At 42.8% G+C, this 25,696-nt stretch overlaps 2 protein-coding genes, 1 long non-coding RNA gene and 1 pseudogene across 8 annotated transcripts; 2 read left to right on the top strand and 2 right to left on the bottom strand.

Annotated features, from left to right (window-relative positions):
* The first annotated feature begins 554 nt into the window (after positions 1-554).
* On the top strand, positions 555-2,324 carry LOC115156446 (uncharacterized; annotated as a pseudogene).
* Positions 2,325-5,721: 3,397 nt separating this feature from the next.
* On the top strand, positions 5,722-11,168 carry LOC115157321 (RING finger protein 212B). 3 transcript variants are annotated; one of them, XR_003868420.1, is made up of 14 exons: positions 5,722-6,095; positions 6,448-6,585; positions 6,714-6,766; positions 6,899-6,973; positions 7,123-7,229; positions 7,324-7,384; positions 7,490-7,518; positions 7,621-7,664; positions 7,824-7,848; positions 8,005-8,068; positions 8,200-8,263; positions 8,482-8,571; positions 10,128-10,216; positions 10,402-11,168. XR_003868420.1 is itself a non-coding variant. In XM_029705480.1 (14 exons), the coding sequence occupies exons 2-13, from the start codon at positions 6,480-6,482 to the stop codon at positions 10,210-10,212; spliced, it is 741 nt and encodes a 246-aa protein (XP_029561340.1). In that variant the 5' UTR covers positions 5,722-6,095; positions 6,448-6,479; the 3' UTR covers positions 10,213-10,216; positions 10,402-11,168. The 3 variants fall into 3 exon arrangements, 2 of the variants coding, with proteins under 2 accessions (XP_029561340.1, XP_029561339.1); XM_029705480.1 differs by having other exon boundaries at positions 7,624-7,664; positions 8,482-8,512; XM_029705479.1 differs by having other exon boundaries at positions 8,482-8,512.
* Positions 11,169-11,531: 363 nt separating this feature from the next.
* homeza (homeobox and leucine zipper encoding a) lies at positions 11,532-16,552 on the bottom strand. The gene is made up of 4 exons (XM_029705478.1): positions 16,428-16,552; positions 16,147-16,223; positions 14,846-14,956; positions 11,532-14,411 (listed from the first exon to the last, which is right to left on the bottom strand). Exon 4 carries the CDS (start codon positions 14,381-14,383, stop codon positions 12,296-12,298), a length of 2,088 nt encoding a protein of 695 aa, XP_029561338.1. The 5' UTR covers positions 14,384-14,411; positions 14,846-14,956; positions 16,147-16,223; positions 16,428-16,552; the 3' UTR covers positions 11,532-12,295.
* An 804-nt stretch (positions 16,553-17,356) lies between these two features.
* Positions 17,357-24,973, bottom strand: LOC115157319 (uncharacterized). Of its 4 annotated transcripts, none has more exons than XR_003868418.1 (4): positions 24,246-24,973; positions 23,667-23,807; positions 23,433-23,497; positions 17,357-18,470 (listed from the first exon to the last, which is right to left on the bottom strand). It is a non-coding gene; the product is annotated as an uncharacterized LOC115157319 (long non-coding RNA). The 4 variants fall into 4 exon arrangements; XR_003868417.1 differs by lacking the exon at positions 17,357-18,470 and adding an exon at positions 19,828-19,868; XR_003868416.1 differs by lacking the exon at positions 17,357-18,470 and having other exon boundaries at positions 23,326-23,497.
* Between the last annotated feature and the right edge of the window lie 723 nt (positions 24,974-25,696).

The raw sequence follows: 25,696 nt of genomic DNA, 5'->3' as shown, positions 1-25,696 counted from the left end.
TAGAAATATATTAACATAGAACATAACCCCCCAAAAAACGAAACACACAAAACAAACACACCCCTGCCACGTCCTGACCAACTACAATAACAAAATGACCCCTTTACTGGTCAGGACGTGACACATTAGCCAATCAGCATTTCTCAATGAGTTCAAAGCACTGGAATGGATCCAACTAGTATTTACGACTTCACAACTGGTAAATGAACAACTCCCACTTGGTTACGAACACAGCATAAGTATCTGATAATTCATTGCAAGACTGGAATGAGTTTATACTAATGATTTCCAGATCAGTGATTGATTGCCTGCAGCTGGAGGTTGTTAACATAGCAAAACACACAGATGGCCGTGGTTAACTTGATTGCTTGCTGACAATTATTATAGGCATCACCAACCAGACTTCGGCATTTAATCATGATGGCTGTATTTTCCTGCAGGGTGGCTCTCCTATGCATAGCTGTTTCTGCCGTTGTGGTTCAAGACGGTAATTTGTGTCATCTTTGTCTTTCATGTAGGCCTATTGTGTTTCTAATGTTAACTGTACTAGAACAAAAAGCAGCAGATGTTGTTTTTTTCTCCTGGCAGATATGGCAGTAGACTGTGGCCCTATTTCAGTCACTCTGAGATGGAGGGCAGCCAGGTCACAGATGGATCCCTTACTCCTCTGTCTGGGAGGCTGTTATCCCTTCAGTGTCTCTGCTGGGGAGGCCATGTTCCACGTGGCACTAAATTATTCACTTCAGGAGGATAGTAGGCTTTAGCAAATGTACCAATGTGTATTAAGTAAGATTTAGGGTTGTGTAACTCCCTCCTTCCTCACTACAGGTGACTGGGGACACTGATGTACTTGAATGAGCTGACCTATGTCTGCTCCCAAAGCTCACCTGAACTGTCTTTCAGTCTTACCTAGTTTGTGCCTATGACAGGTGAGATGAGGCTTTTTGTGTACCCCTAATGAATATTTCTTAAATGGTTGTATCGTGTACTAATGCTGGACAACTAGTCCAACCCTGAACTTGCACTGTCAGCTACATGTTTAATATATTTCCTTTACTGTAGGCCTGTAGATTGGATACCTCCCATACTTGTTAGTAGTCTCAAAAACGGGTAGGTTTTTGAGACTACTAGTAAGCTTGACGTTAACAGATGTAAGACTACCCATATGATGTGTAGCCTGCAGATTACTTCTCTGGACCATATCAGTCTAGGGAATACCCCCTTGGCTCCTTCATCCACATCTTGGCAACAGTGGAGCAGAAGGCCCATCAGCCTTTGTTGCTGCTTTTAGAGGAGTGTGGCCACCGCAACACCAGAGCTGCAGCCGGCGGGCTCTGTGTACCCCATCACCAAGGGGTATGTACAATTGGGTTATACAGTAGGATGTGACTTGGGCATTTGTGCTGTGTGGCTTCATGTGGCGAACCATTCCTGACTGTCAAGTGGTTTGCCATCAGATGTCTTGTGGATAGCATGACTTCAAACTCGAAGTTTGAACCAAGACAAACCTCAAGTCTGTCTCTGCAAGCTTTCAACTTCGCCGTTGTAGAAGTGGGTAAACTTATCGGACTTACATTTTGACACTGCTGAATATGAGCACTAATATATCTTCTCAGGTCTATATACACTGCAAGCTTTTGGCCTGGGACCCCAGCTGCCTTGACACCAGCAGGAAGGCCTGCCATTACGTGCATGGGTAAAAAATATTGTATATGCCGATTCAATTTTAAACAACTTTTTCTAAAAGGAGGGACTACTTGAACTTGCCCAAGTATCTCATTTGGAGAGAAATAGTGCCATTAAACTCTTGTTTTGACTTCTTTTTATCAGTTGGGAGCTCCTTGATGACCCCTCCCATAGTAACCTCTGTAGCTGCTGTGACTCCAGCTGCAAGTCTCAGAAGGGAAGTAGCATCAGGTATTACATGACTTGAGTGGGGTGCAGAAAGATAATTTACTTATCGTCCCAGGGCACTAGAATGCCATGTCAGAAATAAGACATGTCCAGCCACCCTTTTCAATGCTTAAACTATCTTTTAGGTCAACTTGGGCTAACTCAAAATGCTGTCCTTGGTCCACTTATAACCACTGACAATTCACTGGCCTGTGACGTTAAGCAGGTTTTTTTTTTTACACCCCAAATGATCATGTCAAAGTTCCTTTTTGTGTGTTCTGTTTCATTGACACGTTAGCCTAACTGTACTTGTGTGTTTCAGTTAAGAACCTGAGTCCAGCTGGGAGATGGGCAGCCAGCTACTGCGCATGCCCTGACTCTGGAATGGCTGCTGTTCACTTGATTAGAAATAAATATTACTTTACTGTGAAGCTTCTTGGTTTTATACTCAATTGTTACCTAAGGTCACGCACATTAAACCTGACTGTGCCATATGAGCTTAAACTTTGTTTTGCAAGCAGGTCATTGTGATGCTAGTAAATGGTTTGAAGGCTTTTATAAAACCAAGAGCGTTTAGGCAATTGTATGGTGAACTATGGTTTAAAGGAGAAGAGCAGAAATCCATTGACTGTGATAGGGTTGACTTCATGATCTCAAACCAGATGACTTGTTTCAAGGCTCATGTAAATCTCTTTCCAGGTGTAGCACCATTGTCTTTGTAGTCGCCAGCATTTTGATATTCATTCATAGCTGCTGTTTCTACGACAGCCTCGATGGGTGCTTCATAACTGCCGCTATTGACTCTGAAGTACCTTACTGTCACTCTGACGATGCCTGTATTTGCAAAATATCTGACAGTGCAGTTGTCTTGGTTATTACAATGGTATAAATATGCAAATGAGTTTCTGTAAGCTTTGCAGTATTTAAGATGTTTTTGTAGGTCAAGGTGATGTCCTGATTGGCGGGGCCTATATTGGCTTAGCAGAGAAGGCAACCTTTTCTGAGGTATGTTACAGATCAGTCACAGGAAGCCTGAGCCAAGTCACTCAAATACACTATTTTAAAAACAAGTCTCACACTTCCAGTCAGATCAATGTGTATTTTAATAGTAGCTGAGCTTTCAGTCACTCTTCAGAGCCTATCTCTACAGTGGGACAGAAGGCAACAGGGACAGAAATAATTTGACACCTGTGGTAATCTGAAGTACCCAAAAAAAGCTCATCACAGAGTATTTCCACTACAACAGATGAATTGTTAGTATAAGTATCCCATGCTTTCAAGTAGAGCTGAGATGGAACAAACAATATGCCTTTCTCCTACTTTTCTGATGGTTTACTACCTGAAAGTTCATCTATTAAAATTAATTTTGCATCTTACTGGAAGTGTTCTGAGGCATTTTGCATTTTTCCTCCAGCACCTTCACTAATCGGTTTTGGGTGTGCTGGAGATTCTGCCTATTTTCAACAAAATATTTTACATTATTTGCTCCAGTTCTTCTGCTAGGTGTTCACTTGCCTGTAGTCTGGCCTCAATGGCTTTCAGTTCAACATCTTGTGCTTAAACAAGCAAAACCAATCAATACCACACACAGGCTATTTAGTTGTAATGCAGTGTAGGCATGTAGCTCAGCAGCTGTGAGATCCCCTACCTTCATTCTGTCTGATCAGGTCTGCCACCTGGTTTTCAGGCTGACTTCCACTTAGAAAGTTCCATTGGTGTATTTCAGTTCAAAGTTTTGCTCTACCAACATGTCTTAGCTCATTCCAGATGTCAGGCACGGGCTGCTGCCAGGTGATATTAACTTTCTCTGCCTCTGACAGAAAGCAGCACAGTACCAACAGAACTACGGTGGTCTCCATACTATAGTAGGCCTATACCTAACCTCAGTGGTGTAAAATACTTTAAAGTACTACTTAAGTAGTTTGTGGGAGTATCTGTACTTCACTATTTATATTTGACTACTTTTACTTCACTACATTACTAAGGAAAATACCCGTTACATTTTGAAAGCTTAACAGGACAGGAACATTTTTCAATTCACTTACCTTTTTGAAGAGAACATCCCTACTGCCTCTAATCTGGTGGACTCAGTAAACACAAATGCTTAATTTGTAAATTATGTCTGAGTGGTGTGTGCCCTTGACTATCCATTAAAAAAAAAAATGGTGCCATTTGGATTGCATTATTTGTAATTTCAAGTGATTTATACTTTTACTTTTGATACTTAAGTATATTTTTGCAATTTAATTTACTTTGATACTCAAGTATATTTAAAACCAAATACTTTTATACTTTTACTCAAGTAGTATTTTACCAGGTGACTTTCAATTTTACTTGAGTCATTTTCTATTAAGGTATCTTTACTTTTACTCAAGTAGGACAGTTGGGTACTTTTTCCACCACTGCCTGACCTCACTTAAAACCTTTTTGAGTCATAGCATTCCTTTATACAGTGCATTCGGAAAGTATTCAGACCCCTTCACTTTTTCAAAGGAATTCTCCGTAGAGCTACGAGACAGGATTGTGTCGAGGCACAGACCTGGGGAAGGGTACCAAAAAATGTCTGCAGCATTGAAGGTCAATAAGAACACAGTGGCCTCCATCATTCTGAAATGGAAGAAGTTTGGAACCACCAAGACCCTTCCTACAGCTGGCCAAACTGAGCAATCGGGGGAGAAGGGCGTTGGTCAGGGAGGTGACCAAGAAACTGATGGTCACTCTGACAGAACCCCATAGTTCCTCTGTGGAGATGGGAGAACCTTCCAGAAGGACAACCATCTCTGCAGCACTCCATCAATCAGGCCTTTCTGGTAGACTGGCCAGACGAAAGCCACTCCTCAGTAAAAGGCACATGACAGCGTGCTTGGAGTTTGCCAAAAGGCACCTAGATGACTTTCAAACCATGAGGAAACAAGATTCTCTGGTCTGATGAAGCCAAGATTGAACTCTTTGCCCTGAATGCCAAGCGTCACATCTGGAGGAAACCAGGCACCACTCATCACCTGGCCAATACCATCCCTAACGTGGAGCATGGTGGTGGCAGCATCATGCTGTGGGGATGTTTTTCAGAGGCAGGGACTGGGAGACTAGGCAGGATTGAGGGAAAGATGAATGGAGCAAAGTACAGAGAGATCCTTGATGTAAACCTGCTCCAGAGCGCTCAGCACCTCAGATTATGATGAAGGTTCACCTTCCAACAGGACAACGACCCTAACACACAGCCAAGACAACACAGGAGTGGCTTCGGGACAAGTCTCTGAATGTCCTTGAGTGGCCCAGACAGAGCCTGGACTTGAACTCGATTTAACATCTCTGGAGAGACCTGAAAATAGCTGTGCAGCGATGCTCCCCATCCAGCCTGACAGAGTTTGAGAGGATATGCAAAGAAGAATGGGAGAAACTCCCCAAATACAAGTGTGCCAAGATTAGTGTCATACCCCAAAAAACTTGAGGCTGTAATCGCTGTCAAAGGTGCTTTAACAAAGTACTGAGTAAAGGGTCTGAATACTTACGTAAATGTAATTTTTACGTAATTATTTTTGTTATACATTTGCAACATTTTCCAAAAACCTGTTTTTGCTTTGTCATTATGGGGTATTGTGTGCAGATTGATGAGGGGGAAAAAACTATTGAATCCATTTTAGAATAAGGCTAAAATACTTTACCAATGCGCTGCAGGCCTACACAAATGTGAGACTAACAACAGGATTAATGATTAGCCACTGTTCTTAGTTTAGTCATTTTTGCTGCTTAAACATGGATATTTTGGAAATCCAAGGTGAAATTGAGCAAACAACGACCAGGGTATTGATACTGTTGTGACCGGTACATCTGTTGCGCACCTGTTTTTGCTCGGTCTTGTCATACAATATTGACAATGGAATACACTTTTAATATTTTATAAACCATATAGTTCTCATCAAAGACATATCTTAGCAGGAGTCCAGGTCATTTTGTTCACTGGAATTTCTCTCTGCACGGTTACCGTATCATGTGAAGGGATGAAATTGGGTAACCATCCATACTTCTACTAATTTAGCGCGCTTTGGAGGACTCGACCAATCAACGACGCGCGCGCATTCAACGGTACCAACACCCTGAGGTGCAGGAGAACAGGACTAGTAGCTACAGTAAAAATATAAAATAAAGCAGACTTTTCAGCGCCTCATCTTCACGTTGATGGTCAACATTTCGAAACTAAGGTAGTCAACAACATTGGAATTAGTCATATTTCATATTTGAGTGTGTCTGACGTGGTTTATCTGCCCTGCATCACTTTACAACCGTATGCTAGCTAGCTGGTTTTGCTAGGTAACGTTAGCTGCTAAGCTAGCATTACTGGCTAGTCATACTCAGACTAGGTTTCAAACCAGTCATTGATCATATCTCATGTTAGCTAGCTGGCTAGTTTGCTAGCGACACAAAAGTCCAATTGATACGCAAACTTGAGACAATAAACCGGGTTAAAATGCATGAATATAACTAGTTAACGTTATCATGATGGAATCCAGTCATCCTGAATTCTATCCTTTCTCTCCACGGTTTTGTGTCAAGATTCAAGAGCTAGTAAAGAACAAGGCATTGGGATGGACTGGTTCCACTGTAACAGCTGCTTCCGAAGAGAGGGGCAGAACTTTGCTGTCTCCAGCTGTGGTCACATCTGCTGTGAAGGCTGCATCAATCCTAATAAAAGTATGACTGTTGTCATTTCCCTGTCCCCCGCCCACACCCATCCTATGGTCCCACCCATCCTATGGTCCCAGATCTTTTCTTATTTCATACTGTTGTGTTGTCTCGAAATGTAGCCTTTTTCCCCTCAGAACATTGCACTGTGTGTGGAGCCAGCTGCAATTACCTGGCCATCTCAGACCAGGTTGGTTTAATTTTTTCAATTCAATGACTGTCACTGATTCATCAACAGCAACATGTAGCCTACCCAGTAAATCAAGTGTCCCTCATCTCTACATACTTTCTTCTCCCTACATCACTCTTCCTATATCGGAAGATGAAGCCTCAGGAGCAGGTGTTCTTCAAAGACCCTGTGAAGCTCATTCATTCTCGTCTGGAGCACATAGCACAGGTTCAACTCTGTTTTACATTTTGTGTTAGGTGTATTTGATATAAAGGTTGCGGGGTAAAAGCAGTGTAAAAATGAAAGTTAAACGCAAATGTTTATTATGGGTCTACCAGCGCAGCACCTATTTGTACAATGATATCTCTGCCTGTCAGATTGCTCTATTCCAGCGAAGGCAGAAGGAAAGGGTCATTGTCTACTTCAAAAACAAATCTATGGAGCTGGAGAGGAGACTGAAGGATGTCACAGATCAGTGTTACAGGTTCAGTAACAACAACTGATAGTATGTTACTATTATTCTTCTGTCGTCAGTCAATTACAGTGACATTTCTTTCTCTCGCATAACCTTTATGCAGGCAAGTTTTAGAGCTGAAAAGAGAGAATGCCGAGTTGAAGAAACCTCTCTCTCAGAGGAGGGTATGATTTTCAGTGTATTTAGCATCGACTGTCTTTTGACTTTGATTAATAAAGTATGCTATTGCTGTCACAATACTCATTTTAGACTTTCCTCTCTTTTCACAGGCATCACCTGGACAATTTCAAACAAATGGGTATAGGTCTACTATTTATCACATCTGAGAAAAATATTTTCAATATGTTGTCATTATCTCATAAGCCCAAAGCGTTTACTGACAACTGATCTGTTTCCCTAGCAGTGCCCAAAGGATGTCTCTCCCAGTGGCTGTTACCTCCCCAGGTAAAGATGAATGTTGATGGGTTGTGGTCAGAGGCATTTCAGAGATCTTAGCAAGACGATACAATTTAAATGAATCCCCAATAGGATAAATTCCATTCCATTTTAAACCTCAGATGAGCAATGGTGTGTAACTTTCCTTATCTGTCCTTACACTTACAGTCACCCCTCGCTCACGTCCTGTTAGGTAGGAGATATATGAATGTGGTTGCACAGACAGGCATGTATGCATACACACATCACACTGACTGTCTAACACAGCAGTCTTTCAAACACGATGTCATATATTCTCTCAATTTATTAAATTCAGAGATATTTTCACCTGTCAATAACTGTGTTTCAGCCACCAAAGCTTTGCTGAAACCCAGGAGAGATTCAGAGATAGAAACCCTAGGCTCACCCTTGCAGTGAGTTTTCATTCCTTTGCTAAAGCAGTTTTCATGTCCCTTCTCTGTCTTAACTGTAGCAGACTGAGAAACCCTCCTCTAGTAAGTGTCTTTTCTTATGGTCTCTGTTTCTCTCCTGCTCCCGCTTTCAGACTCCGCCTGGTTCTGCCACATCAATCTCCAGCCTGAGCTCTCTGCACGAGCGTGGTGGCTTCAGTGAGTGGCACAAAACATTTTCATGCCAAACATTTTTGAAAGATGTCACAGAAATATATCAACAATCCACAAACGGATGGTTAAAGATTGGCATAGAATTGTCTTAGCATACCATGGTAGTTCATTCAAGCAACACAACTATTTTTCTGTAAATCACTTTGAACATCAAACTGTCAAATGTGGGACTGAAATGTTAATTTTTTTCTCTCTTCTCATAGGGACTCCCACCATTATTAGCACTCCCACCCGGTAAGAATTGATGAATATCAGTTGATTTCCATTTCCATGGTGCATCGTTGAAAGTAGCGGTAAGGGTGGATTTACATTAGTAACGCTGTAGTAAGATCGCTCTTCAACATCAGATTTGCTACTTTTCTGTTTTCGCTATCCTTACTTCAGACTTTAGATGTGGTGTGACCAAAGCCACGTTCCTGCCTCATGCATGTGTGTGCACCTATTAGCGTACCGTAAATACCATAGTATATAGACAAACAAAATAAGGAACGCACATCAAACTATACAGGAGCATCTCATCTAAACCATAATGTTGCACTCTTGGTTAATGCAATGATTCACAAATGTGTTAATATTTTAAGCCTTTCATTTGCAGTTTGGCTAACAGCAAAAATGCTATCTACTGGTATTAAGGTAATTCTTACAGGTACATGTAGTGTGGGAGATTCTCATTTGGACAAAAGACAGTCCTCTCCTCGATTCCTCCGTCTTCACTCCTTCATGACCCAGAAACTGCTCATTGGCTGTGTCAATTACACTGAACAAAAATATAAAAGCAACATGTAAAGACATTTTCATACACACAAAAATCTTTTCTCTCAAATTTGTTTACATCCCTGTTAGTGAGCATTTCTCCTTTGCTAAGATAATCCATCCACCTGACAGGTGTGGCATATCAAGAAGCTGATTAAACAGCATGATCATTAAACAGGTGGACCTTGTGCCAGGGACAAAAAAAAGGCCATTCTAAAATGTGCAGTTTTGTCACACAATGCCACAGATGTCTGAAGTTTTGCCATGCTGACTGCAGGAATGTCCACCAAAGCTGTTGCCAGATAATTGATTGAACATTTCTCTACCATAAGCTGCCTCCGTCGTAGTTTTAGAGAATTTGACAGTACGTCCAACTGGCATTACAACCGCAGACCACGTGTAACCACGCCAGCCCAGGACCTCCACATCCGGCTTCTTCACCTGCTGGATCGTCTGAAACCAGCCACCCGGACAGCTGATGAAACTGTGGGTTTGCACAACGGAATAACTTCTGCACAAACTGTCAGAAACCGTCTAGGGAAGCTCATCTGCGTGCTTGTCGTCCTCACCAGGGTCTCGACCTGACTTCAGTGGACAAAACTCACCTTCGATGGCCGCTGGCAGACTGGAGAAATGTGCTCTTTGCGGATGAATCCCGGGTAACTGTACCGCGACAAGATCCTGAGGCCCATTGTTTTCTGAACCATGCACCTACCTTTTTTTTTTTTTTAAAGGTATCTGTGACCAACAGATGCATATCAGTATTCCGAGTCATGTGAAATCCATAGATTAGGCCCTAATGAATTTATTTAAAATTGACTGATTTCCTTACATAAACTGTAACTCAGTAAAATCTTTGAAATTGTTGCATGTTGGAATATTTTTGTTCATTATAAATTAGCAGGAATGAAGTGGAGTGTCCTCGCCTCCTCAGCTCTAGGAAGCACAACTACCCTACCTGAATCCTTTGCAGAAGAGTCGAATCTAGATCTGTCTCTTTACACTACAAAAGTATCATTCCTGGGACTGTGTCATCAAAGTAGTTTAGTGTAGAGGCCCAAAGCTAAATGAGCAAACCTATCTCCCCAATTCTCAGGTCTGAGAATCTGACTCCGAACATTTTCCAGTTCTTGACTGGGCCATCGCTGCACTCACCAAGGCCTTTCAGAAATGGCCAGTAAACCGGTAGGTTATTGTGTCATGCTGTCTCATACCGACTTCATTTCAATTCCAGTGACAAAATTGAGATCCAGTGGAATTTAGGTTTTAAATTAAGTAGCTCCTAAAGTGACGAGTTGAAATGGCAAAGACCCAACTTTGATTTCAGTACGTGTCCTTAACTATTTTGGCACTCTTACTTTTTTCTGCAGAATCTGATGAACAGCTGACCCCGATCTCAAAAAGCACAGGGAAGCAGTTAACACACACAAAATGTTTTTTTTTTTTTTTTTACTTGATTCCAGTGATGCAGTTGTGCAAATGTTAAATTGAACATAATACAACATTAAAAAGACATGCTCTGGTACTTTGGCAAAAAAAAAAAATGTACCTCCCGCTTTGTCAAAGTGTAGTTCATATATGCATAATCTATGAGCAGAATTAATGTTAGCCACAAAATCCCTAGTTTGAAAATACTTTTCTTGAAACTGTGCAGCACCATTTCCCCTATATTTCACCCCACGTGGACCAGCCTCTTAACAATTTGAGTTCTAGCCCTTGCATTGAGTGGAAGCTAGCAAGAGGCCTGCCCAGCATTATCCAATGAGGTTGCAGGATGGGCCCAACGACTCAGTGGAAACAGTAGAGAGCAATGACGTAGTACCCAATTTTCAGGGACCACTTTTGGCTTGGGAGTGCTACTTTCACAACTACTAAATATAAAAGATACAAAAGTACTGAAGAATCTCTGACTTTTGAAATGAGTGCCATGTGTCCAGTTAAGTAGAAAATTGAAAAACTGTTTACAACTACAATTAAAGGGATCGGTAACTGAGAATAGTGTTAAGACAAACATTTCTCCTTCAACCCTCTACAGCATTCTTGTACTTCCTTTGTAATGTTATCATAGCTAATAGGAAAAAAACATTTACACTGTAGAAAATGTTGCTCAATGTTGATTAAAATACTTTTACTGGTATACCTGGATGAATGTAACATGTAATTTTCCTCTCGGAGGCATAGAAAATGGCCTGCACAAAACACTACTTATTGCTTTGGATTAAAGTGGACTAAGACAATCTATTATGCTTCAGTCCCTTCTCTGCTGAACTGAATTTGGTTGGATTACACAATTCCAGTGACTTCTTTTGCCCCTCAATCCCCTCACACAAATGCTCTATATAGGAAGAATACTGTCCCCACCAATCTGGGGCATGGACCTAGGTGAAATAAACTGAAAACCCAACGATAAAATAAGCCTATATTGCAGCCCTTCACAGGTAAACAGAAATTGAGACAGGTGAGCAGAGTTAAAAATACAGGATTATACAGGACCAAAGAGTGCAGTTCAGTATCTTCAGTTTATCCAAAATATGGTTTGAACTTGTAGTCTTCGTGGATATTGAACTTCACTTTAAAACATTGCAGGTCAGTGCAAACTGCATAACAATTTTAATAGGAATTCAATTTTTCTGAAAAGGAATGCATTTAATAAACATTATCACAGCTAAAATGTCAGGGCTCAAAAATTCAAGTGCAACCTGTCTATTCAGAAGTATTACGTGTGGATGTCCAGTTTGTTTTTGTAAAAAGGACATGTAGGTTGTAAAGGAATGATTACTACTTTAAGTGATTAATCAGTGTCTTTACCCTAAGACTCAAATGATGTTATGTTTTCCCAGTGCAGTTTCACTTCTGTAAAATACAGAACTAAACTACAGTACCTAAGGAGCTCCAACCAATACATACTTTTTAATCCAGTTAATATGTTGCTACAACACTGGACTACAAATTATATAACACAAAATAGGTGGAGGGGAATTGAACCAGTGTACTATGTACTGTCCTGTCTACAGTAGGCAGCACCATCAGGATTTAATGTCCAAACTTATGAAAAGAATGCAGCAATAATTCAGCACAGTTGCAAAATCTGTGCTGATACTAAGCATTTAAGAGTCACACCTGCTCACATTAAAGCAAAGTAATTCAATATGAAAAGTTTGTCAAATTTATGTGAAATTCTGGGTAAGACATGATCAGTCTTGTCCTCTGTAAAAGAGAGAGACTGCTACTTTCCAACCCCTACCAGCCCACAAGTTCCTCATCTCAATCAGTAACATTGGGCTCTGGGTCAATTGCCTTGCTCTCCTGAGATGCAAACCAGTCCCGCACCTGCTGGTAGCTCATTCGTGACTTTTTGCAAAGGGCATCAAGGTCTTTCTCGTGAAGAACCCCTGTCGAGCGATGGTAAACCTCCAGCGGATTGATGTCCGGGGAATCTGCAGTGGATGTTGGTGCTGTTGCGCCATTCACTTGAGACTTTCGTTTGCGGCTACCCGTAACCCGAGGGGTTCCACTGGAACTGTTTCCACCACTGCCATTTTGCTGTGTGGCTAGTTCAGCCAGGAATTGCTCTCGGAATTGCTCACGGACCCCCTGCACCCAACGTAGCTGACCATTTTTAACAGCATAGCGCGTATCCCCAAACCACTGGCTGACGTCTGCACGAGGCAAGCCTGTGAGCTCTACCAGCTGGGTGTAGTCCTCACTCTTAGGCCACTGGCACCGCAAGAAGTGCTCCTTTAGTATGTCCAGTTGTTCCTTGGTCTTCCGTGGTCGGCCAGCGGGTGTAAGAAGAGGAGACGAGGATGAGGGAGGACTGGAGAGAGACAGGGCTGTCAGTGAGCCTTTGGCTGAGCGAGCAGACCTCTGCACCGTGCTGGTGCTAGTAGAACTACGCTTATTAGCAGTCAAAGTTGAAGGGGTGGTAGAATACGAGGTGGGGGAGGAAGTGGAGATGGTAACAGCTGATGGTGGTTGTTTAACCTCTGGGTTCTTACTGCCCATAAAGTGTAGAGGCTTTTCTTGTTTCACCACCCCCTCGTTCTCTTCCTTAACAGTTTCAGTGTGAACTGAGGCTTCCTCCGCAACCTCGTCCTCCTCCGCCTCCACTCCCACTGCTCCCTCCCCAAATGCCTCCAAGCTGTTTGACAGAAAGTTCTGGAAGAAGTGTGAATCTTTCACCCCATTGCTGCGAGCTCCCTTCTCTTGAGCCCTTCCCTGCACTTCAACACCATTTTCTTGATCCCGAGGCCTGTGTGCTACGAGTGGAAGAGGTCGAAGTTGCTGAGACTCGTTCTTTGCATCTCCTGTGGTCAACTGAGGATAGACCATGGATGTTCCAAGCAGTCCACGCCCATTTCTAAGCTGGTACCGGCTGTCGCTGAACCACTTGCGGATGTCATTGCGGCTCAGGCTGGTTTCCTCCTGTAGGCGTCGGAGCTCAGTCTCTGCTGGCCAGTTTTCCCGCAGGAAGCTGCTGCGAAGGACTGCGAGTTGGGCTTTGGTCTTTTTGTAGCGTCCGCGTTGTTGTTGCTGTGGAGAGCCAAGTGAGGTCTCAGAGAGGCTCAGGGAAGCATCAGTTGCGGTAGTTGCTGGCATGTCCACAGGAGGGCGGTAGTAGTATGAATCCTGAGGGGGTGGGAGAGAGGAACTGAAATGTTGGACAGTGGCGGCTGGTTTGCAGGGTTCTGGGGTCTCATGTCTGGCTCTTTTTCTTGGGTGAAGCAGGTAGGAGTGAAGACCATTATTAATTTGATCATCGTCCTCTGCCTCCACAGATATTTCCCCACACCCATTCCTCATTTTTATCTCCTTCTCATTTGCATAGTCGTTAGTCCGCTCAGGTCCGGCCAGCTTGCGACGCGTCTCCTCAATTTCCTCTGAGGCCCAGCTGATGCCATATTTGATTCTCTGCACCATGAACCAGACCTTGACTTTGTCCAGAGGCAGGGCACAGAGCCGTGCCAATGCATTCACCTCACGAGATGTTGGGTATGGGAACACATTGAATGCCTGGACCAGCTCTGGGATGGTGTCAAGCTCACGTGTCTGATCTGACTGTGTCCATACTAGCTTCAGGCCCTCAGAGACCAAAGGCAGGCACACCACAGAGTTATGGTTGGTGCTGAAACTAACACCCCCATCTCTGCCCTCGCTTACATCACTGTCTGTTGCACTGGGGTCAGAGGATAGATTGCTCTTTCCATTGGTGATCTGATAGTGTGAAGTCTTGGAGGAATGCGGGGAGGCATGCTTTCCTTCATTCTCTGTCCATGTGACATCACACTGAGATAACTCCTTCATGTTTACCTCCAGCCCTATTCTTCTGTTACAGTCAACGTGTGTTGCCATCGGTGATGTCACCGCCCGTTACTCCAGTCTGGTAGAGATACGATAAAGATATCAAATACATTGTGTGCTTTATAAATTGATTATAACATTAACAGTGAGAAATCACACTGGAGGTTGCCAATGTCTAGACACTATAATGGTGTCATGTGCTTTAGGGGAAAATGTGTCAAAGGAGCAGTATATGAGTCACAGTCTGGATGAAAGTATCTAGAGGAGGACTTTCTATTCCCAAAGTCAAAGACCTGACAGCTGTTTCCCCTCCCCCCTCTAAGTCACACTCCCTTCTCAAAGTCTCACCATGAAGCTGGTCGTATACCCTCTGTCCAGATTGTGCTCCCCTCCCCCTTGGAACCAAAGTGTGGTGATTGACTTTTGTGTTGTGAGGGTGGGGTGTGTAGTCAGGGGGTCTCAGGGAAAGGGGGGGGGGGCTTGTGAGAAATCTGCCACAGGCGCTTCTCTTACCCGTTTCCAGCACTGGCTTTGTTCCGTCGTCCTTGTTTCCCTTCAAGTCGTCAGTCCTCAGAATCAAGTTTGACCCCCCCCAACAGAGGCAGTGAGGCACAGCAGAAACACCTATGGAAAGACAAGAGATTGAGCAATTGACATATTCAATGTGTAGGCAATTCATACATGATAAAATATACATAAATAAAACATTGTCAAAAAACTGCTAAAGCAGAGGCATTGACTTTATACAAAAGGCCAACTTGAAGGAATTTATGTGCAACCTCTGTCCTTATCTGACCAAAAGCACAAGTTCATTGTCAATTCACAGAGCAAACTATGACATGCAACAGGGGTAAATTTAAAGTAATTTCCCCCTGACAAACACACAAAACTGGGATTTAATCCAAGTGCCCATACTCAAGCGGTCTATATACCCTGGCGGGCCACAGTGTGCATGTCCCAGACTGGCACTGTAACACCCGATTCAACTTACTTTGATGACCAATACCGAACCTTCGTTAGCGGAATCAGGTGTGTATGATGAATGAATAAGTGTGCAGGGCTGTGACAAATGACGCACACCCGGTGTCCTTCCAGCTCGGATTTCACATGATGATTACCACAGCACAGGGTTTCCCAAACTCAGCCCTTGGTCTTCCCAATGATGCACGTTTTAGTTTTTGCCCTAGTGCTACACAGCTGATTTAAATAATCAATGCTTGATGGGGTGATTATTTGAATCAGATGTGTAGTGTTGAGGCAAAAAACAACCAGTACACCCCTGGGAGGCCCCAGGACCGAGTTTCGGAAATCCTGCGATTGCATAATAAACAAACTAACACGAAAAGAAACTGGGAGTCAAGTATTTGAGAAGTTAGATCAAGTTAAGCTGACCAATTTAAGAGCCTGACGGTCAGGAATATCTAGTATCGGAACCCAGAACCAAATCACTCAAGTGATTAGCGAACTAAATGTATCCTGCTGCGTTCTGTTGGAACTCTGGTTTTCGGGAGTTATTCGTTCATATCCCAAAAATGATTGGGCCAACCAGGGAGCGAGCAAACTAGTAGCCCGTTAACATTTTATATTGCCGACGACAGAAAGATATTCGGCGCTTTGTTAACAGTAACCAGGCCTCATGTCATACGTCAAGACAGCATACGATGTTAAACAGCTCACAGGTTGGAGCAGTGGCCATGACAATAGGCCTACCCTTCCGATGTCTTGATCCTTTGTGGCGTACTAGCTAAAATGGTCAGACTGCACAAGCGCACTCACACGGACACGCTTCAGTAATAACAAAAATAAAAACTTACCGGAATCATGTATTTCACCCCGTCTTCTCTGGGGTTGGATAAAGTGAAACAAAATATCCCAATCTTCTCTTTTGTGGCTGAAGTTGGAGAACAATACCGTTTGTCTGACCCTGATGCTTTATTTATCCGTCGAACCTCAAACGGGTTCTCGTTTCGGAAACAATTCTAGAACTTTGTAGCTGTCTCAAGTTGAGACCCAAACTGATACTTGATATTATACGGCTTTAGAATTGAATAATCGATGTGTTCATTGTTTGAAATTGTTTCCTTACTGTACCTACCCCCCTCGGTCCGTTGTTGCTTTTGTTCTGTAAATCCGAAAGTGTGTCGTGTCCGGCCAAATCGAGGCTAGGAGGACCAGGAACTCAGAGCACCCCCCTCCCTCAGTATCTCCTGAGTGACGGTAAAGAGGGTGTGCCATTCTATGCAAAGTAAGACAGGGATTGGAAGAAGGAGGTGCCTGTCATTTGGGACTGGTCGGCAAAATAACTCTTCCATTACACGCTTATAGGAACCGCAATCGCCATGTTTGTAAGGTTGTCTTAGTTGTTTAGAAAGAGTACTTTCAGATTCCAGTGAGCGCATTAGGCCAACGATGGTCTATTATATTGACAAGATAGTCAAGTGACCGCTCTAACAATGGAACATGTAATCGAAAGCAGGCGGGAGGAACGAGATCAGGTGGGACCATTCTGGCCAATGAGAGGGCAGAGACGCGTGTGAACAACAGGCCATAGAGATGACTCATCTTTGTATCTGTGCCATTATAGTCTCTGTGACAACATGGGCAGCGCAATTGAGCAAGGCCTAGTCAATTTTCTTAATTTGTTGATTGCGCCCAACTCATAGGAATCCCCACCTAGTTTATTACATAAAACATGTGTAAGCCCTCGATGGCAATGTCCATGCTAAAGTGGAGCTGCGTTCAGTACGTTTTTACGCTCTGGGACGTTCGGAAACGTTGCTGTACTGAACCAGTTAAAAAAACGGGGAGGGGTTGGGTTGTGGAACGCTGTCTGCATGGCCACTTCCCTTTAAACACGTTACTTCAAGCCACACCTCACCACACCCACCAAACGGGCGCAAACATACCTCAAAGTCTGTTCAAGAATGTTTTGGAGAAACATGTCGTTCAGTACAAACCGTTCGCAAGGTAAACCTCTGGATATATCCACGATGACTCCTCTATCTCCATGACAACAGGCACAACTCAGATATAACGTTTTTTTTATTCTAAATTACCGAAATGCAATCAATGTGCGTCCACGTACATCAGTACATTAATAACAACTTAACAATTTCCGAACTCCTATTTGATCAAATAAGCCTCACGTAGCAAATTAGCAAATCCATTTTTGTTGACCGAATTCAACACTCATTGATATCCATACAAAAATTCCTCACCTCATGGGCTTATTTTCGTGGACAGATTTTGGGCTGAGTAAAACCAATGGCTTCACATTCCTCTCTGATTAGGCAATTAATAAAACATTTAAATAAGTGCACAACAAGAGCCTAAAGTAAACTCATGCAATAACAATTACCCTGCTACACACAACATATTAGTGCTAAGTGGTATAGGAATGTAGATCATTTTATTCCTATCAGTATTACAAAATACATTCACATTTGGTTAGCGTTTTTAGGTGCAGCTAAAAATCACAGCTGGCATGTCTCTAAATACATAAAGTATACTTTATCAGTCATTTTGTGTTTAGACATGTGGTAGTGTAACAGTGTAGGTTCCGTCCCTCTCTTCGCCCCAACCTGGGCTCGAACCAAGGACCCTTGCACACATCAACAACACCCACAAAGCATCGTTACCCAGCGCGCCACAAAAACCGCGGCCCTTGCTATGCAAGGGGAACAACCACTTCAGGTCGCAGAGCGAGTGACGTCACCGATTGAACCGCTATTAACGCGCACCACCGCTAACTAGCCATTTCACATCGGTTACAGTAGCATCTCCCAACTTTTGTAAATCTAAGGCAATAGTTTGGCAAGGTTAATCACATGCAAGCTTATAAATTGGTAAAACTCATAATACTCAATAAAGAACAATGGTGCAGATCCTCCATAGAAATATGAACACAGAATTATAATGATTTAGTATTCTATGTATATGAATACCGTGTAATGTACATTACTGCCACTGCAGTAATCCATGTGTCACAGAAGAGTTTGAGGAGTCTCAGAAGCGTCCATGGTGAGGGTAAGAACAAACCGAGGAACCCGGAAAAATGAGGGTACCATCTAGGAGAGCCAGGAAAGATATGGGACCTGGGTAAGGAGGAATTTGGAGGTGTGGTCTGTCACATTCCGACCTGAAAATAAAGAGAGAGTAAGTTAGAGACTGGTGTATAGCGTGCAAATAGATTATCTCCCTACCGTCAACATCTTGTATCCCGTAGCCCCTAACCAGGTCAACACGTTTCCTGACAGCGACATCAGGTTATCTTCAAATCAGAAACGGAATGCAAAACAGAACTTCAACTTTGAAAAACATCAGCAAATCAAAAAACAGTTAAGGTGAGAGCCCAGATGTAAAACAAACAAATCTTCAAAACGATATTCAGCCTGTTTTGTTGTTAAATAAGGCTTTATAATTAACTGCAGAAATACACTCAATGGACAGTTTATTAGGTACACTCATCTAGTACCGAGTCGAGACCCCCTTTGCCTCCCGAACAGCCTGAATTCTTCAGGGCATGGAAACATTGCTCAATTGGTATCAAGGGACCTAATGTGTGCCAGGAAAACATTCCCCACACCATTACACACCCCTGGCACCAGCTTGTACCGTTGACACAAGGGAATGCCAATTCCTGACTGCTATCAGCATGACGCTACAAGAAACGGGATTCGTTGGACCAGGCAACATTTTTCCACTCCTCAATTGTCCAGTGTTGGTGATCGTGTGCCCACTGGAGCTGCCGCTTCTAGTTTTTAGCTGATAGGAGGGGAACCCGGTGTGGTTGTCTACTGCAATAACCCATCCGTGACAAGGCCCGACGAGTTGTGCATTCCCGAGATACTGTTGTATTGTGCTGTTATTTGCCTGTTTGTGGCCTGCATGTTTGCTTGCATGTTTCTTAAACATTCTCATTCGACCTCATCAACTAGCCGTTTTCACCCACAGGACTACCTCTGATTCAAATCAAAATCAAATGTATTTATAAAGCCCTTCTTACAACAGCTGATATCTCAAAGTGCTGTACAGAAACCCAGCCTAAAACCCCAAACAGCAAGCAATGCAGGTGTAGAAGCACGGTGGCTAGGAAAAACTCCCTAGAAAGGCCAGAACCTAGGAAGAAACCTAGAGAGGAACCAGGCTATGAGGGGTGGCCAGTCCACTTCTGGCTGTGCCGGGTGGAGATTATAACAGAACATGGCCAAGATGTTTAAATGTTCATAGGTGACCAGCAGTGTCAAATAATAATAATCACAGTGGATGTTGAGGGTGCAACAGGTCAGCACCTCAGGAGTAAATGTCAGTTGGCTTTTCATAGCCGATCATTCAGAGTATCTCTACCGCTCCTGCTGTCTCTAGAGAGTTGAAAACAGCAGGTCTGGGACAGGTAGCCCGTCCGGTGAACAGGTCAGGATTCCATAGCCGCAGGCAGAACAGTTGAAACTGGAGCAGCAGCACGGCCAGGTGGACTGGGGACAGCAAGGAGTCATCAGGCCAGGTAGTCCTGAGGCATGGTCCTAGGGCTCAGGTCCTCCGAGAGAGAGAAAGAAAGAATGAGAGAGGAGAGAGCATACTTAAATTCACACAGGACACCAGATAAGACAGGAGAAATACTCCAGATATAAAAGACTGGCCCTAGCCCCCCGACACAAACTACTGCAGCATAAATACTGGAGGCTGAGACAGGAGTGGTCGGGAGAAACTGTGGCCCCATCCGACGAAACCCCCGGACAGGGCCAAACAGGCAGGATATAACCCACCCACTTTGCCAAAGCATAGCCCCCACACCACTAGAGGGATATCTTCAACCACCAACTTACCATCCTGAGACAAGGCCGAGTATAGCCCACAAAGATCTCCACCACGGCACAACTCAAGGGGGGGTGCCGACCCAGACAGGAAGATCACGTCAATGACTCAACCCACTCAAGTGACGCACCCCTCCCAGGGACGGCATGGAAGAGCACCAGTAAGCCAGTGACTCAGCCCCTGTAATAGGGTTAGAGGCAGAGAATCCCAGTGGAGAGAGGGGAACCGGCCAGGCAGAGACAGCAAGGGTGGTTCGTTGCTCCAGTGCCTTTCCGTTCACCTTCACACTCCTGGGCCAGACTACACTCAATCATAGGACCTACTGAAGAGATGAGTCTTCAATAAAGACTTAAAGGTCGAGACAGAGTCTGCGTCTCTCACATGGGTAGGCAGACCATTCCATAAAAATTGAGCTCTATAGGAGAAAGCCCTGCCTCATGCTGTTTGTTTAGAAATTCTAGGGACAGTAGGGAGGCCTGCATCTTGTGACCGTAGCGTACGTGTAGGTATCTATGGCAGGACCAAATCGGAAAGATAGGTAGGAGCAAGCCCATGTAATGCTTTGTAGGTTAGCAGTAAAACCTTGAAATCAGCCCTTGCCTTAACAGGAAGCCAATGTAGAGGCTAGCACTGGAGTAATATGATCAAATGTTTTGGCTCTAGTCAAGATTCTAGCAGCCGTGTTTAGCACTAACTGAAGTTTATTTAGTGCTTTATCCGGGTAGCCGGAAAGTAGAACATTGCAGTAGTCTAACCTAGAAGTGACAAAAGCATGGATGAATTTTTCTGCATCATTTTTGGACATAAAGTTTCAGATTTTTGCAATGTTACGTAGATTGAAAAAAGCTGTCCTTGAAACAGTCTTGATATGTTTGTCAAAAGAGAGATCAGGGTCCATAGTAACGCCGAGGTCCTTCACAGTTTTATTTGAGACGACTGTACAACCATCAAGATTAATTGTCAGATTCAACAGAAGATCTCTTTGTTTCTTGGGACCTAGAACAAGCATCTCTGTTTTTTCCAAGTTTAAAAGTAGAACATTTGCAGCCATCCACTTCCTTGTCTGAAACACAGGCTTCCAGCGAGGGCAATTTTGGGGCTTCACCATGTTTCATCAAAATGTACAGCAGTGAAAGTTAACATTATGTTTCCGAATGACATCACCAAGAGGTAAAATATATAGTGAAAACAATAGTGGTCCTAAAATGGAACCTTGAGGAACACCAAAAGTTACAGTTGATTTGTCAGAGGACAAACCATCCAGAGACAAACTGATATCTTTCCGACAGATAAGATCTAAACCAGGCCAGAACTTGTCCGTGTAGACCAATTTGGGTTTCCAATCTCTCCAAAAGAATGTGGTGATCGATAGTATCAAAAGCAGCACTAAGGTCTAGGAGCACGAGGACAGATGCAGAGCCTCGGTCTGACGCCATTAAAAGGTAATTTACCACCTTCACAAGTGCAGTCTCAGTGCTATGATGGGGTCTAAAACCAGACTGAAGCTTTTCGTATACCGTAATTTCCGGACTATAAGCCGCAACTTTTTTCCCAGGCTTTGAACGTCGCAGCTTAAACAATGACGCGGCTAATATATGGATTTTTCCCGCTTTCAATAAAAAATTTTTTTTTAAAAACACATTCTGTGACGTGCTCAGTTTTTTGGCGGCATGAAGCTTTCATTAGACCAATGAAATTGCCGAACGGGTTAAGGTCAAACAACTATTTTTGTTTACTGTTTAGATTAAATCGAGCGCTCTCAAACTTCCCATCATTCTGATTACGGTAGTCATTTTGTCACCCTGATTCCTGGGGGCACAACAAAGTATTTGCAGCCACTCGACATCAGTGTAAATCGTGCATTTAAGGTGGCGCTCCGTGTTCAGCGGGAGGCTTGGATGACAAGTGGGGAGAAATCCTTCACTAAAACGGGCCTCATGCGAAGAGCAACTTATGGTCAAGTCTGCCAGTGGGTCCTGACAGCGTGGAGTATTGTCAAAAAATCCACTATCATCAACGGGTTTCGAAAGGCTGGACTGCTGCGTGTTGAAGAGGGCTCAGCGGGGGATTTGCCTCCAGATGAAAAGTGACGAGAGCGACAATGAAAACGATCCAATATCGGATGAAGCAATTCTGAGGCTATTCCACTCCGACACCGAAGGAGATGGTTTCAGTGGTTTCAGTGCACAGGAGAAGGAAGATAGTGACCAATGACTTTCTTGGTAGGCTACTGTTTACTGCTAATTTTGTATTTTTTGTTACAAGCCGTGTTTCGTTAAAGCCTATTTATTTTTGTTACACACCGTGTTTTTCGTTAAAGCCTATTTATTTTTGTTACAAGCCGTGCTTCGTTAAAGCCTATTTATTTTTGTTACAAGCCGTGCTTCATTAAAGCCTATTTATTTTTGTTACAAGCCGTGTTTCGTTAAAGCCTGTGTAAAGTTAATTTGTTTCAATGTACCAGTAGGCACCTGCGGCTTATAGACATGTGCGGCTTATTTATGTTCAAAATAATATATATTTTTTAATTCAGTGGGTGCGGCTTATATTCAGGTGCGCTTAATAGTCCGGAAATTACTGTACATTGTTTGTTTTCAGGAAGGCAGTGAGTTTCTGCGCAACAGCTTTTTCTCAAATTTTTGAAAGGAATGTGAGATTTGATATAGGGCGATAGTTCTTTATATTTTCTGGGTCAAGGTTTGGCTTTTCAAGAGAGGCTTTATTACTGCCACCTTTAGTGAGCTTGGTACACATCCGGTGGATAGAGAGCCGTTTATTATGTTCAACATAGGAGGGCCAAGCACAGGAAGCAGCTCTTTCAGTAGTTTAGTTGGAATAGGGTCCAGTATGCAGCTTGAAGGTTTAGAGGCCATGATTATTTTCAGCATTGTGCCAAGAGATATAGTACTAAAACACTTGAGTGTCTCCCTTGATCCTAGGTTTGTCGCACCATTCTCAGTAAACCCTAGACACTGTTGTGCGTGAAAAGCCCAGGAGGCCGGCCGTTTCTGAGATGCTGGGACCAGCGCGCCTGACCTGATGATCATACCACGCTCAAAGTTGCTCAGGTCACTAGTTTTGCCCATTCTAATGGTTTAATCGAACAGTAACTGAATGCCTTGATGCTTGTCTGCCTTCTTTATATAGCAAGCCACGACCACGTGACTCACTGTCTGTAGGAGCTAACCATTTTTGTGAACGGGGTGGTGTACCTAATAAACTGGTCTGTATACTGAATGTATAATGGTGCATGACCATGCTGTAGTATAATGTAAATGTAATGTACCTTTTGCCAGCTCCACAATGCACTTCCCACTCAGCTCTGTGGTGTCTTCATTGGCAAAGACGTCTCTGAATTGAGAGAAACGGGGTAATGCCTTTATCACAAAGTCACTACAGTGAAATAATAAGGACTAGTAAAGCCTATGAAAATGTATAATTCAGAAAATCATGAAGAAAACAGCATCAGTCTTTCAAATTCATATTGAAGAGCAATACTGTCAAATGGTTTATCATCTACCTTAGAATAAATACCTGGTGGAGAATCCTTCTCGATGATGAGTTGAGACACCAACTCTGTCTGAACTGCTCAAGGCCATAGACTGACAGAGGCCACTCCCCTTCTCAGCTCAATGGCTGTGTCTGCATCTAGCCTGTCACACTGAAGAGGATAGGATACGAATATCATAGTCAAGATAAAAAGCATGGAGGGTTTGGTAAACTTGTTTAAAGTTGACCAAGGGGTCAAGATGGCGGCATTAGAGGGTGTAACATGTCTAGCTGAAGAACAATTTTAGGGTTCTCTCAAAGTTAATAGTTTTAGGCTGCAGTTGCAATTCGTTTTTTTTCACAAGAAAATTATATCTAACCATACAATGTAGCTATTTTCAATCATTTTGTAATTAATCAAACCATTGAAATATATTTTTGACGATTTCCAACGAACAAGCTAGCTATCGAAAAGTTTCAGCATGTGTAGTTAAATTAGCTTGCTAACGTCTTCACAGCTAGTAGCATGGAATCAGGACATGACCAAACTGTTGCTGAGATAATGGATATTGAAACTTCCAAGGAGAAAAGAGACATTGTTGAAACTCACTCATATGCTTGCAGTGTAAAAAAGGGGGTAAATGTGATTCATACCCGAATACCCCAACCAAAGAGCAACTTTCAAAGCTGAGAAGTGAACCATCACTGAGCCAGCTACAGGACAACATGGTCCGTATCCTCACGGTTAAAATCAAAGAGAGCGCAGATGACATCATGGATTTGGTGAAAAAGAACACTGTCAGTATCGTTAACCTGAAGAAAGCGATTGATTTCAATGCTGATTAAGTAAAAACTCTGAAGCAGCAGAACGCAACATTGAACATTCAGGTTGCAAAGCAGGAGCAGAAACTCACTGAACTGGAGTCAAAGGTAAACAAGAATGACCGGTATGGTCGGAGGTGGAATTTTCGAATTTATGCAATAGCAGAAAAATCTGACGAGAACATCGAAGCAAGAGTGAAGGACAAAAGAAGCGCGGAATCGTCTATGGCCGATGATTGACAGAGCAAGGAAGGGAAAAGTGCATACTTTGCGGGAGGCGGGAGCCAAGGCTTTTGTTAATGGAAGGGAAATTGACGCTGATGCCTAGCTTGTTGACTGCTCAAGTGAGTTATGCAGGACTGAGTTTTATTTGCATCTGATAAAACTTTATTATATTTCTTGAGGAAAGAGCATTGTTTGTGTGAGCCAAGATTTTTATATATATATATTTATTTTATGTCACGGAAATTCGCACTGACACTTAGTGTTATCTTGATGGCTATTCGTTTTACCAATCTATGGTACAATGTTATTTGCAATTGTATAAAACAAAAATATATATAATTTAGGTCAACCACTTGCGTGGTGCAAAGGACTGTTTTTATTTGCAACTAGTAAGAACTTTTCTTTTTGTGAGAACCCGATTCGTGGGAAAACAAGTTTTAATGTTCTTCATATAGTCACTGATAGTAAATGCCCATTTCTGTTTTTTCTATTAATGCCAGAGGAATCCGTAATATTTTGAAAAGGAAATATTTTTTTGTATTGTAAGGGTAAGAGTGCCGACTTTTATTTAAATCAAGAAACTCATGCCTGTTACACAGACACTGCGTTTTGGAAGGGTCAATGGGGGAATGATATTTGGTTTTCATTTGGTACTAATCGGTCAGCAGGTGTCGCTATTTTAAAAGGCAACTTTAAGGGTCATATATTGAGTCATGAAGCAGATAATACAGGGAGATGGATTATACTATTGGTAGATGTCAACCACATTCAATTCATTGTTGTAAATACTTATGCTTCCAATAACAAGTCAAGTAACTGTATTTTATTTAGAGACATCGAGAGGAAAATAAGTAATATTGTCTAAATTTCCATTGGCCAAAGTAATATGGGGTGGAGATTTTAATGCAGTATTACATGATAATCTAGATAGATGGCCTCCTAAGGATAGCAATTCTGTTTGTGAGATAAGGAATATATGTCTAAGGTTAGGTATTCTACATATTTGGAGACATA

Source organism: Salmo trutta, chromosome 21 (genome assembly GCF_901001165.1).
Source record: "Salmo trutta chromosome 21, fSalTru1.1, whole genome shotgun sequence".
Taxonomy (NCBI): domain Eukaryota; kingdom Metazoa; phylum Chordata; class Actinopteri; order Salmoniformes; family Salmonidae; genus Salmo; species Salmo trutta.
Note: the sequence above shows the minus strand (reverse complement) of the source record. Positions and strands in the feature narration are given on the sequence as shown.